This window comes from Leucopleurus acutus, assembly GCF_964270905.1.
Source record: "Leucopleurus acutus genome assembly, chromosome: 14".
NCBI classification, from domain to species: domain Eukaryota; kingdom Metazoa; phylum Chordata; class Mammalia; order Artiodactyla; family Delphinidae; genus Leucopleurus; species Leucopleurus acutus.
Window position 1 is genome coordinate 53,795,233 of NC_139156.1, and position 14,664 is coordinate 53,809,896.

Sequence of the window (14,664 nt, forward strand, 5' to 3'; positions counted from 1 at the left end):
TGTCCAGCTCACGGCTGCCCCACGTCCCTTGGGCCATCCCCTCTTCTATGTCCACAAGGCAGGGAGGAGTCAGGGTGGTGTCCCCAAGCAGATGTCTACTCTGTGGACAAGCCACTCCCTGGGGCCCCTGCTAGGGCCCAGCAGGCTTGGGCTCCCACCATAATCTCTGATTCTCTCCTTTCTAAACTTTCAACGTAAGAAACCAGAAAGGGAGTGAAGATCCCTGGCCAGAAAACAAGCTTTGGGCTTCTAGAAGTGGCGACGACTTCTAGAAACTCTGTCCCTTCTGGACTTGCCTTCTCCTAACACCACCAACCAAGGGGCAAAGGGCCTACCGGGGACCACAGCCAGGAGCTCCCTTTCAGACTGAAGGGTCCCTGAGGGGAGGAGCCGGTCTCACGCCTCTCTGATCCTCCTCGGTAAGGCCTCCCCCAGGAGTCATGCACACCCCCTCCTTCCTGTGCCCCTCTTTCCGGACCTGGCGGGAAGGACCACGCTCCTCCTCCTCGCCCTAGTGGGCCTCACCGTGCCCGCATATGATGCCTTTTCAGCGTCTGGGCCCTGAGCACGAATTTCAGGAACCTCCATTTCTCATGTCCTTACGACCCAGTCCCTGCAAATTACTTACACTCAGAGTTCCCTACGCACAAGTTTCTATTTAAAGTCATAAAAATTTCCACCGGCTAGTAAGGCTGGACCCCTGCGCTACAGGGCAGAATCATGAAGCACAGGAAAACAAGCTGGCACCAGGTAAACACTTCCAGAACTGGCTGACTTTAATTTGGAAACAGCTTTCGGCCATCGACATTCAGGTTTAAGGCACATTCTCAATTACAAGTAACCCTGTCACTGGCAGGGAGCTGGCTTTGTTCTCGTGGTTTTGCGTGGAACAGATGACTTTCTGGCTTTTTTCTTTTCTAAAAAGGAGTGAGTTTGGCAATAACAAAGCTCATGACACATTCTCACCAGATGCAAAGAGTACTCTTAAAGGTTTTCCCTTTTACTCCTCAGTGAGGACATGGCGCCCCCAGTCCCCACCTGTCTCACCCAAACTGTGCATGCAGCAAAGACGTGTGCGCATCTGTCTGCAACGACTATATATTAAAAAAAAACCCTCCAAATAAACATACAACATTATATGACTAAAACGAAGCCAGGAGTTTAAGCCACAAGCAAAGGGGAATGACTGCATGAGTCAGGAAACAAAACGTCTCCTCTAGCTGCAAGAGGCTGTGAGGAGTGGGGGTGGGGAGGAGGTATCCTGAGAGAGTTCAAGACCAACCCAGGTCCCTCAGCACGAGCACAAGACACGGATCAGGAGGGCAGGCGGGGGACGGGGCCAAGGTTCTACGGACGGTCTGCGCTGGGACACCAAGGGGTTTTTTGTGGATTTGTTAGAAATAGACAAACATTCTTTTGGCCTTTTCCTGGCATCGCTGTTGCCAGCAGGTGGACAGAAGTGACCCACCAGTCACCACTCAGTCGTTGCCACCACAGATCTTCAGCAGTATCTTCCGGTAGTCCCCAGAAGTGTCTCCCTGGTCACAGAAACAAGTAAGGCATCAGTTAAGCGAGGCTCGGCCAGTTCTGGCTTCCTGGCTCCTGATTTTCTTCTGCCCCAGGTGCCCTTACAGAGAGGCAGCCCCATCCTAGGAAATTCCCCACTGTGCTGGTGCCAGAGCAGGTGAGAGGCTCACACGCTGGCCTCGCAGGTGGCACAGACCTTTGCCAACGCAGTTCAGCCTCCTGAGCCCTCCCATTAAAAAAGAGAAAGCTGGGGGCTTCCCTGGTGGCGCAGTGGTTGGGGGTCCGCCTCCCGATGCAGGGGACGCAGGTTCGTGCCCCGGTCCGGGAGGATCCCGCATGCCGCGGAGCGGCTGGGCCTGTGAGCCATGGCCGCTGAGCCTGCGCGTTCAGAGCCTATGCTCCTCAACAGGAGAGGCCACAACAGTGAGAGGCTTGCGTACCGCAAAAAAAAAAAAAAAAAAATAGAAAGCTGTACTCACCCGAATGATCAAAGTCAGAATTTGGAAAACAAATACAAAAAAATTTTAAATAGCCAAAACCCCCCCTACCCAGGGCTAACTACCAGTGGCCTTTGCCCAGTGCATTTTTGTTGCACTAAGTTGGGATTATACCATAATGCACTACTGTGTCCTGTACAGGAAGTGTAATCTACTATGATACGACCGTCCAGTGAAGGGGACTGTTATTATTTGGGCATCCCAGTTCACACTGATATCCCCTCTATCTGAGTCCACTGCGCTTACATTAGAAGTAAGGCCACACTTAGCTAATTTCTCATCATTTCCTACCATCGTTTCCTTCCTTGAGGGCAAGGCCTGTTCGGTGCCCACAACCTACTGGCACACACAAGATACTTCGTGAATAATTACTAATTCTCTGCTATCAACAGCATTGCTTTTATACCCAAGAAAAGAGAGAGAAGCCTCTCTCAGTGACATGCCCAACATCAAACGTTAGTGAGTCTGAAATCAGGACCTGGGCGTGGTGACTTCAATTTCAAGGTTCATGTGAGTTCAGAAATTAAGTGTCAGACCCCCTGACCCCTGCCACGACAGGAATCAGTTTTATCAGACTGGCTCTGGCACAGTGATCAAACAGGAGCTAGTGTCTATCAGACACGTACATGTGTCACACAACATGCTTCACGTGGACCACCTCCTTTAAGACGCAACAGTCCTGGGCGGGGGTGCTATTTATCCTCCTCTTAACGATGATGGAACTGGGGTTCAGGGAGGTTTAAGCAAGCTGCTTGAGACCACACAGTGAGCAAGGAGAAAAGCCAGAGCTGGACCCCAAGCAGTGTGACCCCCGGGCCCTCCCTGTGCACTGCCTTCCTGTGCTGCCTCCACCACAGAGCTGAGGGGGGGGACTCAGCAGGGGGCTAGAGCCGCTCACCCTCCGGGGGCTCGGGGCTTGATTTCTCACTGATGGATCACAGACCCACAGGGCGGCTGGATTCTGAAGGCCAGGCACCAGGTGGGGGAGGTCCTGTGTTCTCGGATGCCGATTTTGGACCCTCCCCCCCACAACTGTTTACTGAACAGCAGATGTGCTGGATGCTGGGACACAGAGAGGGGCGACAGCAGGGTCAAGAGGCACCCTGCCATCAGGAGCTGACAACCTGCTGTTGTACAACCAGATGAACAAGTGAAAACTGAAGAGGGCAAGTACGAGGACCACAAACAAGATGCCCACACTTGGCTGAAGCCGAGCCCGCGAGAGCCGAGGAGGGAGAGTAAAGGGGACGGTGGGAGTGGCCAGGGAGGTCCGTGGGTGAGCGGACGCCAAGAGGCAGCCCAGACAGCCCCCAGAGGCCCGTACCGTGATGTCGTGGTACAGGGACTTGCCGTACAGCCGCTTATACTCTGCTCTGATGTCCAGGAGGTCGATCTCGCTGCGAGACACCATGATGCGGATCAGGGTCCGGTCCTTGGTTCCTGCTCCCTAGAGAGTGGGCCCAGGGGCGTGAGCAACGGGCCTCCCCCCCTGAGCAAGGCCCCAGTCACGAGTGGGCTGAGACAGCCCCACCCAGACCCTGCACCTGGGGGTTACCTACCCTCATGGCCCTGTTGAGCCTTTCAGCAAAGAAGGCTGGGGTATTCTTAAGACATTTCACTAGAAGAGAGAAACACGGCATAACTCGATCTGCAGAAAACTCAGTCCAGGGGGACATGACGCACACAGCATCCTCTCAGGAGGCCGGATGTCAATCAAACACACCGCCGCATCCACCTTCCTCTCCCCTCATCTCCTCTAGGCTCAATTATCCTACAATCCTGGCTCCAGCCCTTTGGAACAGAGACATGCAGAGCCTGGACACCAACCCAACACATTTCCTGACAACCAATGTGATGCAGGAAGCTGTGCAGGGAAGGAACGTGAATGGTGTGTGGAACCATGTTGCTGCTCAGGCAGGAGAGGACAGGCTGGAGATGCCATGACCCTCATGGAAAAGGATGGCCGAGCGGAACGAACATCTAACTAGGGTTCTCAGGCCACGATACCTACCATGGGGTACACAGGGAAATCTGTCCCATCCAGAAAGCTCCAAGAAAAGCAAAACAGAAGAAGGGCAAACCGTGACGTTCCCAAGTGGGTATAAAGAGGGGCCAACCCCTCCGGGTTGGGGGAGGGGGTAGGACGGACCTGGAGCCCATCAGGCCCTGCTCTGGAGGACATGACACAGGCACTGCAGGAAGTACACCAGTGTCCTGGGAGCTACGCCAGCTTTCCTTGCCCAGGGCCTGTTTTGCTGCTGCAAGTAAAAAAATCTTTCCACGTGTTTCCATCACAAACATCTGACAACTGCCTGCAGGGATGTATTTTTAGAGGAAACTTGGCAGGATATGCATCATCTTCCTCCGGGAGAACAGTTGGTCACGTTCCCACTAGTGCCCGCACTGCAGCTCCCTCCCCCAGGGCTGGGCTTGAAATATAAACAAGACGCCTCCAGGGCTACTGGGGGTACGAATACGCAGCAACCGAGAAGCAGCCTGACTTCCCACCATGTAGGCAACTGGATTTAGCAAGCTTGGACCCTTTCACTATGATCTTCCTCAGCCGGAGGCTGGGTGAGCACCCTGAAAACTCACCACACACGACAGCCCCGCAGCGGGCAGGCCAAGATACCCACCCACGGCCAGCATGCCCTGCTCCAGGTCCCCGGACATCTCCCGGCAGATGCTCTTCTCAATGTCACGGCCTGTCATTCGCTGATATTCGTTGAAAACTAGGGGCAAGACAGAGGGACATGTTATGGACTGAATTCTGTGCCCCCCCCCAAATTCCTTTGTTGAAGTCCTAGCTCCTAGGACTTCAGAATTTAACTGTACTTGGAGATAGTCTTAAAGAGGTAATTAAGTTAAAAAGAGGCCCTTAGCGTGGGTCCAAATCCAATCTGATTGGTATCTTTATAAGAAAAGGAGATTTAGACACACAAGAAAACACCAGGGCTGCAAACACAGAGGAAAGATCACACGCAGACACAGCAAGGAGGGGGGCGTCTGCAAGCCAAGAGGAGCGGCCTCAGGAGAAACCATCGCTGCCAGCACCTTCATCTTGGACTTCCAGCCTCCAGGAACTATGAGAAACTATGAGAACTATGAGAACTATGAGAAAATAGATTTCTGTTGTTTAAGTCACACAGTCTGTGGTATTTTATTACGGCAGCCCTACCTGACTTGTACAGGACACGTGGTGAGGAGGCCTCTGCCCCTTCCCAGAGCCCACCTCTCGCCCTCTGCTCCCGGCACCCTGGACGGCCCCAGTGACCACACCTGCTCAGCTCTCAAGTTGGCCAGTTCTTTGCCCCAGGGAGAGTGCACCCCCCCCCGCCCCCCAGGACTGCTCACCGTCCCCTTACCAGCACTGCCCTCACCACTGCTCACCCATCACACCTCAATCCCCGGTCCAGGAGCCCTGACACCGATAGTCTCTTCCCAGATCCCCGCACCTCCAGCCCCAGCCCTGCTCCGTCATTCTATGTGCCAATCCTTCCCAGTCTGACGGTGAGCGAACGCCCATCCAGTGCCCCCGCTTACCCTGGGATGGGCCGAGCACCCACAGGAAGTGTGAGCTGTGGGTTCCGAGAGAGGCAGGTGATGCCATGGAGACCTGCGTCCTGATTTGAGCTCTGCCCCAGGATATACACCTCCTCTTCCCCAGCCAGGGGCTCAGTTTCTATCTGTGCTCTCCAAACTGCTGTGATTTGCATATCAGTATCATGATTTCTGCTACATCTGTATCCAACTTCATTACTTACTACTTTCTTCCGATCAGCTCCTCTTTCCCCCTGACTAATAACATTTGTGAAAGCGGGGGTTTGATGTGCTACAGACATATTCCATACTCATTAAAATAAGCAACGATTAAGATGAGCATATGCTCGCTCGCGCTCCAGTACAGAATAGGGCAGAGGTTAAAAAGTGTGCTCTGAAGGCAGGCGGCCTGAGTTCAAACCCCAGCTCTGCCACGTTACCACCTGGGTAGCTGACTTCCCCAACTGCCCTTTGCCAGCTTCCTCATCTGCAAAACAGGAGAATGGCCCCTATTCGCATGTATTAAAGACTCAGTGCCTGCACAGAGTGGGTGCAGCGATTTCACCCACCCACGCTGCTAAGTGTGGTCATCGTTCTCTGCCCTCACCTGCCCTCGTTCTCTGTCCTCACCCGTTCTCATATCCTCACCTGTCCTCTCATATTCGCCGCTGACACTGCTGGTTTCCAGGATGCCCCTTTCTTTGGGTACCCCTTCTAATTCTCCTGCAATGGCCAGGGCCCTGTCCTCAGACTGCTTGGTCTCCCTCCCGTCTCCCTCTGAAGGGACCTCTTGCAGTCCCAGAGCCTCAAACTCCTTCGACCCACTCATAGTTCCCAAACTGCCATCTCTAGCCCAGACCTCTCCTGGCCTCTGGCCTCGCAGACCCGTTGCCTACACGGTATCTGTGGCTCAAGGCTCCTGGCTTCCTTCCCTCCTAAAGCCTACTCCACGCACAGCTTCCCAGTCTTGGTCGAGGGCCCCCTCCCCTCTTCCACTGACTCAGCAGGAACAAACCCCGTGTCATCCCTGACTCCTTTCTCTCTCTCACACTCCACGTCCAGTTCATTGGCAAACAGGGCCAGAATCTGAGCGCTTCTTGCTACCTGCCCCTGCCAGCTGGTCCCGGCCACTGTCACTTCTCCCCTGGAGTTACTGTGGCAGCCTCCTAACTGGCTTCCTGCTCTGCCATTGATCCCTTCTCTCTTCTCAACACAACAGCCAGGACACTCACAGAACCTAAGTCAAATCACATCTCTCCTTCACTCAGAGCCCTCCAATGGCCTCCTGTTTTATTCAGGGTAAACACCTAAGTCCATGCAATTGTCATCAGGGCTTCCTACTGTCTCTGACCTCACCTCCTCCTATGCACACTCACTCCATCTACTCCACCTCACCAGCCCCCTTTACTGTTTCTCGGTTGCACTGGGAACCCCATGCTCAGGGCCTTTGCACCTGCAACTCCTCCATGTTTTGGTTTTTTTTGCTGTACGCAGGCCTCTCACTGTTGTGGCCTCTCCCGTTGAGGAGCACAGGCTCTGGACGCACAGGCTCAGCGGCCATGGCTCACGGGCCCAAACGCTTCGTGACACGTGGGATCCTCCCGGACTGGGGCACAAACCCGTGTGCCCTGCATCGGCAGGCGGACTCTCAACCATTGCACCACCAGGGAAGCCCCCTTCATGTTTTTAACTCAAATGTCATTACCCCAGTGAGGAATGCCCCCAGCACCCTCCGACACCTTTATCACTTCCTATCCTAGTTTCGAACCTATTCTTCTCTGAAGATTTACCAACTGGTACAGATTGTATTTGATTTTTGTTTACTGCCAGGCTCCCCAAACAAGGTGAACCCCCTGAGAACAGAGATTCTGCAGTGCCGTTCCCTACACCTACTCCATGACCTGGCACGTGGCAGGAGCTCAGTTTATATTTGTTGAAGGAAAGAGTAAATAAGTGTTACTTAGTACTATTAATTTTTTATGCCACACTTTGGAAACCACTGGGTCAGGTGCTCTTGAAGGCTCTCTCAACTCTAATGTTCCACGTTATAGCAGATAAAGAGACCAGCCAACAGGAGGCTCCCATTTCTCTAACCTCCTCCCCCTTGCTTTCCTGCAGAACGGGATGCTTGCAGACTCAGGAAACCCACTGATAATATCTTTTAAATCTCCACCAGGGGGCTCTTTCAAGGAAGTGAAAGGCCCATGCAGAGCGGAACTGCTAAGTGTTCCTGCAAGCTGTTTCCTGCCATACCTCATCTGACCTCATTACCTGGCTGCAGGGGGGCCGGGACTGCCTTACCTGCCACCAGGTGGGCCCGGCTCCGGGAGCACAGAACTGCATTGAACTTGGACTCATCTGTTCCGAGGCGATTCTCTCCAGCTGCATAGAGCTCCTGGACAGAAGAGGGACAGATAGACATGCAATGCAGACCTCACCCCAGACTCCAGGCCCAGGTCACGGAGGAGAGCTGGGCAGAGTCTCCAAGCCCTACAAGCCCAGAGGGGAGGGAAAGGGGGGCAGGGCCCCAGCTGAGCCCCATTCACTGTGCTGAAGTAGACACCATCCACACATCCTCTCACTAAGCCAGGAGAGCCAAGGCCGCTGGGGCCCAGGACAGGCAAGGAACAGCTTTAACCCAACAAGGGAGCAGCAGCACAGAGGAAAACATGGGCTTGAGACCTAGCTCTTCCACCCACTTGCCACGGGACTCTAGGCAGGCTACCGGCCCTCTCTGAACTTCAGTTTCCTCATCTCTAAAACGCGAAGTTTGGATTAGATTCGGGGTCACAAACCTGAAAGCCCAAAGGGGCCAGCTGGGTAACTTAAATGCAGGAATCAGGCCAGCTGTAAGGCCAGAGTGGTGGGGACCACGGGGACCATGCAGAGAGGCAGTTACTTCTCAGCCGAGTACATGACAGAGGAACAAGGCTCACAGCTGCCTGATCCCATTTTTCATGAGGAACCAGAAACCCAGATATCTACGTGAAATTTCTCAATCTTTAAAAGCAGTTTCCCTATCTGTAAGCGGGAACACATGAGACAATATTTATAACAACAACTGATAGATCGCAGTTATGGATGTGGGATTTTATGTGACAGGTGCTTGCCTGCCGTTTCACTGCATACACTGTTATGTTTGCAAATGGGGAGAATTTGCACTTTCCTGTTCGGTTTTTGAAGGTTTGAGCCCAATCTATTTGCCAATTTGCAACCCTTGTACCAGATGGCTCAAAAGTGCCTTCCAGGCCTCAGATAGCAGCTCTTGGACCTAAAGGCACTGATACTTGAGGGCAGAAGGTGGCCATCAGGGGCTGAGAGACCCCACAGGTCGAGGTGAAGCCGAGCAGGTCCAGACCTAGGAAGGCAGAGCAGTAGGCACGAGACCCTGCAACCAAGGCAACTTCTGCCTCAGCTGGGAAAAGGCCTGGACAGGAAACAGAAACCGGAAGATCCCCACTGGGGCAAGAGCTGGAGCCCAGGACTCTGGGGATATCCAGCCCTGAGTCCAGTTATAGGAATGGGTGTCCCAAGCCAGGGAGACGTTAAGTGAGCGGTCTGGGACCAGGGCAGAAGCAGGCACCGTCTGGGCACAGACAGTGAGCCCTTGCCCAGACTCTGCCTCCAGGTTTCTCTGGACACAATGCTCAACCTCTCTGGGCCTCAGTGTCCTTACCTGGAAAGCAAATGGGCCAGACCAGAAGAGGGGTTCTCTTCCAGCCCTTACAAGAGGGCACTACGGAAGTCCTCTGACATATGACAGAGACAAGGAGCCTACTGGCAGCTCCTGGTGAATGCAGCGCCCTGGGGGGCGGGAGCAGTGAGGTGGGGAGAGGCACAGCCAGCTCCATCCCACCAGGAAGCCAGGGCTCTCTCCAGCCAGAACTGCTATGGTCTGAATTCATTAGTGGGAAACCCAAACTCCTCTGGAGAGGCACTCGGACTCCTGAACCAAGAGAGGAAACAGCCAGAGACTGTTCCCCTGAGAAACTCACAGCATCTGGAATCCACTCCTTATCTGTTGCTCTTTCAATCCCAGAACCCCTCCCTTGTGACACAAGAAAGTGGAAGACACTCCCCTGCTCAGGAAGCCAGGTGAGCGGCCACCACACTCACTTGCACATCTCTCTGGACGAGCGTCATGTCCACGTTTGTGCTTTCATCCCGGTTTCCCTGAAAGGAAGCAGGCTGTGAGGTCAGGGTCACTCCTTGGAGCCGCACCCCTCCCTCCCTGTTCCTCCTCCCCATGGCCCAGAGATCCACCTCTCCCTGCTGTGGGCCCGATCTCTGCCCTGGGAAAGGTACCTGAGAGAGAGAGATGAGGAGCCGCTGGAAGTGCCCTGATGTGTCGCTCCGAATGGCCTCCTCCAGGGTCTTTTTGAATTCTAAAAGGGAGACACAGGAAACGGCTGCCCTGTAGCCCAGTGGACCAAGCTGCGTACTGCACACAGTTAACAGTGGGCTCTGGCATGAGGAGACAGGTGGCCCACGTGGCCCCCAGGAACAAACAACCGGAGATCAGGAGGGGCTGTGACTTCCGGGCTGACCTGGCCCCAACCTCGCCCAGGAGGTTTACCCCAGCGCCCTCTTACCTCAGTCACCTGCTCCAGTGTAAACAGTAGGCAGGCCTGGGTCTGGGAGGGAATCCCAGTGTGTTAGGGGTGGCAGGAGATAAGGAGGCCAGGAAGGAAGAGAGGCCCTGGGAGAGGGTGTGGCCAAGGCCCTAAAAGCACAGGGTTCTGCAGGGGGCAGAGGGCCCGGGGCCAGCCTAACCTGTCTTGTAGACTCTGTTCAATTCCCGGATGTGCTCATTGCTGCGGGAGGCCAGGATCTCGATCAGGCAGGCGTCATCAGTGCCTGCGCCCTGGGGGGCAGAGGGCACAACAAAGCACAGGCTTGTTGCAGCCTCCCCCCTGGCACTCAGGACCCCCCGGGGCACAAAGCCCAGGGGCAGAGGCCACAGACACAGACCCGCCCATCGTGCTGCTGCTGCGGCCCGGCCCGGGCCTGAAGCAGCCAGCCTCCCCTCCGCAGTCCCAGGAAAGTACCAGCAATGACAGCAACATGGTGATAAGTAGAGATCATGGGAAGGAACATCCCCATTCCACCCGCCAGGACACTGAGAATTAGAGAAGTGTAGTAACCTGTCCAAGGCCACACAGTAAATGGTGGGGTTGAGAGGTGGACCTGGATCTGTTTTATTCCAAGTTCAGCCCATGAATGAGATGAGAAGCAACTGAGAAAACGGGTTTAAAGCGAGAGCATGACATGTGGGAAAACGTGAGTCCTAGAGTGGACCGTGGAGCATCTGGAGACACCTAGGAGAAGGCAACAACATCGAGGATGGAAGAGATGAGCGAGTCAGGGACAGTGAGGAGGCAGAGGACAGGGTCAGTAGCCTGGTTTCTATGTCAGGTTGAATCTTGGTTCTGCTGGTCACTAGCTGTGTGACCTTGGGCATGTCACTTCACCTCTCTGCGCCTCAGGTTCCTTGACCATAAAATGGAAGTGATACTGCAGGCAGACAGAGTAGGGTGTCCCCAGAGCAAGAGAACCAGGAATGGCTTTCTTGACATAAGAGAAACCATTTTTAGCCTAAGCTATCTTGTAATCTAAGCCTGGCCACAGTACTTGTCCTTAAAGGAACAAAAGAACAATAGGAAAGACAACAAATCAGATGTAAAGCCTCCCAGCTCTGTTTCAATGGTAAAAACTAGCCTGAAGCACTTTCTCGAGCTGTTGGCAGAATTTAAACCCCCTTGGGCACTCAACCACCAAATCAACTGGAACCTAAGGGATGAAGAGGTTGGCCTTTTCAAGTTTGGACTCTGTGGACCACCCAAGCCCCTTCATGAATATGTATGTGCCTTTAGCTTAAAACTTCCCCAGTTTTGCAGTTCCGCGAGATACGGCTTTGGGAAAGATCCCCAATGTTCTTACTTGCTGCAAGTAATAAATCTTTCCTTGCCTCGCTCTTTGGCTTGGCTGGGTCTCTTGACAGCCACAAAAAGGCGAACCCAGTTTCAGGTAACATCTTCGTGGGGGCAAGAAAAGTCACTGTGCCTATCAGGCCCCTGAGGAATGTTAGATTCCTTCTGCGGCACCTGCTCAGTTCACAAGGACTCCCCTGTCTGTGGGTGTGGCTCCTCCCCATCCACAGGACACCTGCTGGGGGTCTTGGGAGCCACAGGACTGTACAAAACGTGCAGGACCCTCTGTTTGGTCATAACTGATTGAACTAGGGGGATACTAAACCCAAACGAAGCCCATCAGAACCTGCCCCCATTTGGAATTTGAACCAAGGGACAGCTGGCCTCTTCTGTAGCTGGATCTCTGACAGGTACATGGAGAGGGGTCGACAGGGATGCTGTGCTAAGGAAGGAGAGGCACAGAAGCAGATGGAAGAATGAAGCAGACACTCAAGAAGCAGCAGAGATGAGAGAGAAAGTCTGCCCGGCCCCCGGCCCTCGCCAAGCCAGGCTGCTGTTCCGCTTAAGCTCCTCAAGTGCGTTTCTGTTATCTGCTAACAACAGAGTCCTAATGAATGAGGATACAATCCACACCTCCCACTCTTATCACTGCATCACTAGCTCCCTCTGCAACCCCAGCTCCCCAGCTCCCACCGTGTTTTTAAGGTGGAGAGACTTAGATGCTCCCTGATGACGAATGACGCCTCATTTGCCTCTTGGGGGAGCCACCAGAAGTTCCCCTTCCTACAGCATTTGGACTCCAACCGGGAGGGTCCAGGAGCCATGCTGACAACCGTAGCTAATAAGTGAGCGAAGACACACCACGTGACCCAGGCCTTTCCCGGGACAGCCCACACGGGTACACACACACACACACACACACACACACACACACACACACACACACACACACCCATACACACCTTGATGGCTTCCTTTATCTCATAAGCATCAAAGAGGACCGGGGTCTTCATCAGGGCCAAGACTGTCTTCTCAAAGTTTCCTGACAGTTCAGATTTCAGATCTTTGATCAAATCCTGATTGGACATTCAGACAAACAAACAAAACCTATTTTCAGAATCCACAGGAGGTGACCAATAGGGACAAGATCCCAGATCCAGGGACCAGCAGCATCTGCAGAAGAGCCAAACCTCAGGCCCCAGTCAGACCTGCAAAATCAGAGCTTGCATTCAAACCAGATTCCGAGGGGACTCCTGGCCATTAAAGTAGGAGAGGCACCGGGCCAGAACACTAGCCTACATGTACCCAGTGGTTACCCATCTAAAGATCTGAAAGCCCCCAGAATCAAAACACGGCCCCCGTGCATTTGTTCAGTACTTAAAGCCTCTTCCTTCGAAGGGAAATAACTTGCCCATGGTCTTGGCGAGTCGTGCACAGCCAGACTGGAGCCCAGATTCCTGGGCGCCTCTCATCAAACCTCAGTACCCTGTGGACTCTGGAATTTCTCCTTCAGAGCATCCTTTGCTTCTAGAAGATGCCATCAGCTGAGAGACAGCAGGAAATGCCCTAATGTGCCTTATGGTTTGTCCAGGAGATCTAGACCCACTAGGCCCCAAGGAAAAGCAGGAGTAGGGCTGTGCTAGAGGATATGCCTTAAGTCAGGAGGGACCCCCCCACCCCGCCATCTCGCCAACACTCACCTTCCCATAAGCTGTCTTGAAGGACAGGAGGATCTGCTGCCGCTGCTTGTTGGAGCGACTCCCCAGGCAGTCAGTGATGGCCTGCTCATCAGTCCCTGGAGGAAGGAGAGGTGGGAGTGGGCAGGGCTGGGGGTCGTGGGGACGCTCTGCGGCTACAGACTTTCCTGGCCTGGGTCTTCCAATTCTCCTGGGCATCCCAACTGCACCCCCATATCCACCTTCTCTTCCCCCACCACTGGGGCCAGGCTGCCTCCACCCAGCGACCCCAGCCCACAGAGCCACTGTGTAACTGCCTAGGGAGTCGGGGGCGATTAGGACTCGCACCACCTGGGGTCTCTCACCAAAGCCCTTCATGGCCTTCCGCAGCACCTCGGCGTCTCGCAGGGGGTCAAACCCAGGAGCATCTGTGATGGTGCCTCGGTTTCCAAACTGCTCAGACAGACAGACAGGAAGAATGCTATATCCCCCAGACGTGAGACTACCTGCCCCAGACTCTGGAAATGACCTTTCCTCTACAACTTGGGGTACCTGAAGGAGCCTGCCCTCAACAGCACAGGGGACTCGACATTGAGTCAGCCTAACGTGACCATTACCTGTCCTGGCACTGAAACGTCTGCCTGGATCCCGTGGCTAGGAGCCCACCTAGAACTGAGTCCTGATGCTGAAAATCGACCCTATGCCTAGGTCCTCCAGGCCTGGGCCCGGGCTCTTGATGAAGGGGAGGCCTCGGGAACAGGGGTGCGGCCTTCTCCTCAAGGCCTCAGCACCAAGCACACATCAGGGCTTCCCTAACGGGCCTGCTTAGTCCACCTTTGTGCACACGAGAAACAGGTGTTCCCTCTGGGATGCAGGTGTCCAGCCTTCACGATGGGACATGCAGCCCAGCTACCTCTCGGACTAGTTCTCATTTCCCGGCACTGTTTTCTGGACTCTACGACCCGCCTGCCTGCTGGGCTCCTTCCTGACATGACAGCCACACTCCAAGCGAACTTGATTTTTCCTGCCGGAACTCTCCCTTGGTGGGTTGTCTAGTACAAACTGGTTTTAACAGAGGTAAGGAGACAAGCTGAGAGACAAGAATAAGGGGGAAGGCAGAGAGGGAGGATGCAGAGCAGGGCAGGGGTAGGGGGACGTGTGGGTGTGAGGGAGGGAGGGGAAGGGACCCTCTGACTAAAAATAGTAGTCAACCACATACCACTAGCCCTGTGCTTGGCTGGTTTCGCTGTGTAACCATGACAATGAATTCTAGGCTCTGCAAACATGAACTGCTCTCCAAAACGAGCCAAGAGCAGCCCTGAAAGAACTGCCAACAATCTTCCCTACCCAAAGGAGCTGGTTTTAAGAATCCTCTGAAGCTAGTCTGGGAGGGCACATCCGGGGGATTGAAAACTAAGAGCCATTGGGCAAAGGCCTTGAGACCAGTTCTTACAAAACCCAGGCCGTAAATAACACCAGACGAATGAAGAGTAC

General features: G+C 54.1%; 1 protein-coding gene across 1 annotated transcript in view; it reads right to left on the reverse strand.

The window, feature by feature from the left end:
- Positions 1-759: 759 nt before the first annotated feature.
- The window catches only part of ANXA11 (annexin A11), a 41,797-nt gene continuing 27,892 nt past the window's right edge, over positions 760-14,664 (reverse strand). Inside the window, exons 5-15 of the mRNA XM_082854633.1 lie at positions 13,536-13,623; positions 13,195-13,289; positions 12,457-12,570; positions 10,338-10,428; positions 9,870-9,949; positions 9,681-9,737; positions 7,866-7,959; positions 4,661-4,756; positions 3,584-3,642; positions 3,349-3,471; positions 760-1,538 (exon numbers count right to left, since the gene is read on the reverse strand). Coding sequence (XP_082710759.1) covers positions 1,479-1,538; positions 3,349-3,471; positions 3,584-3,642; positions 4,661-4,756; positions 7,866-7,959; positions 9,681-9,737; positions 9,870-9,949; positions 10,338-10,428; positions 12,457-12,570; positions 13,195-13,289; positions 13,536-13,623 — 957 coding nt within the window. The 3' untranslated portion in view covers positions 760-1,478. The remainder of the gene's footprint in view (positions 1,539-3,348; positions 3,472-3,583; positions 3,643-4,660; positions 4,757-7,865; positions 7,960-9,680; positions 9,738-9,869; positions 9,950-10,337; positions 10,429-12,456; positions 12,571-13,194; positions 13,290-13,535; positions 13,624-14,664) is intronic.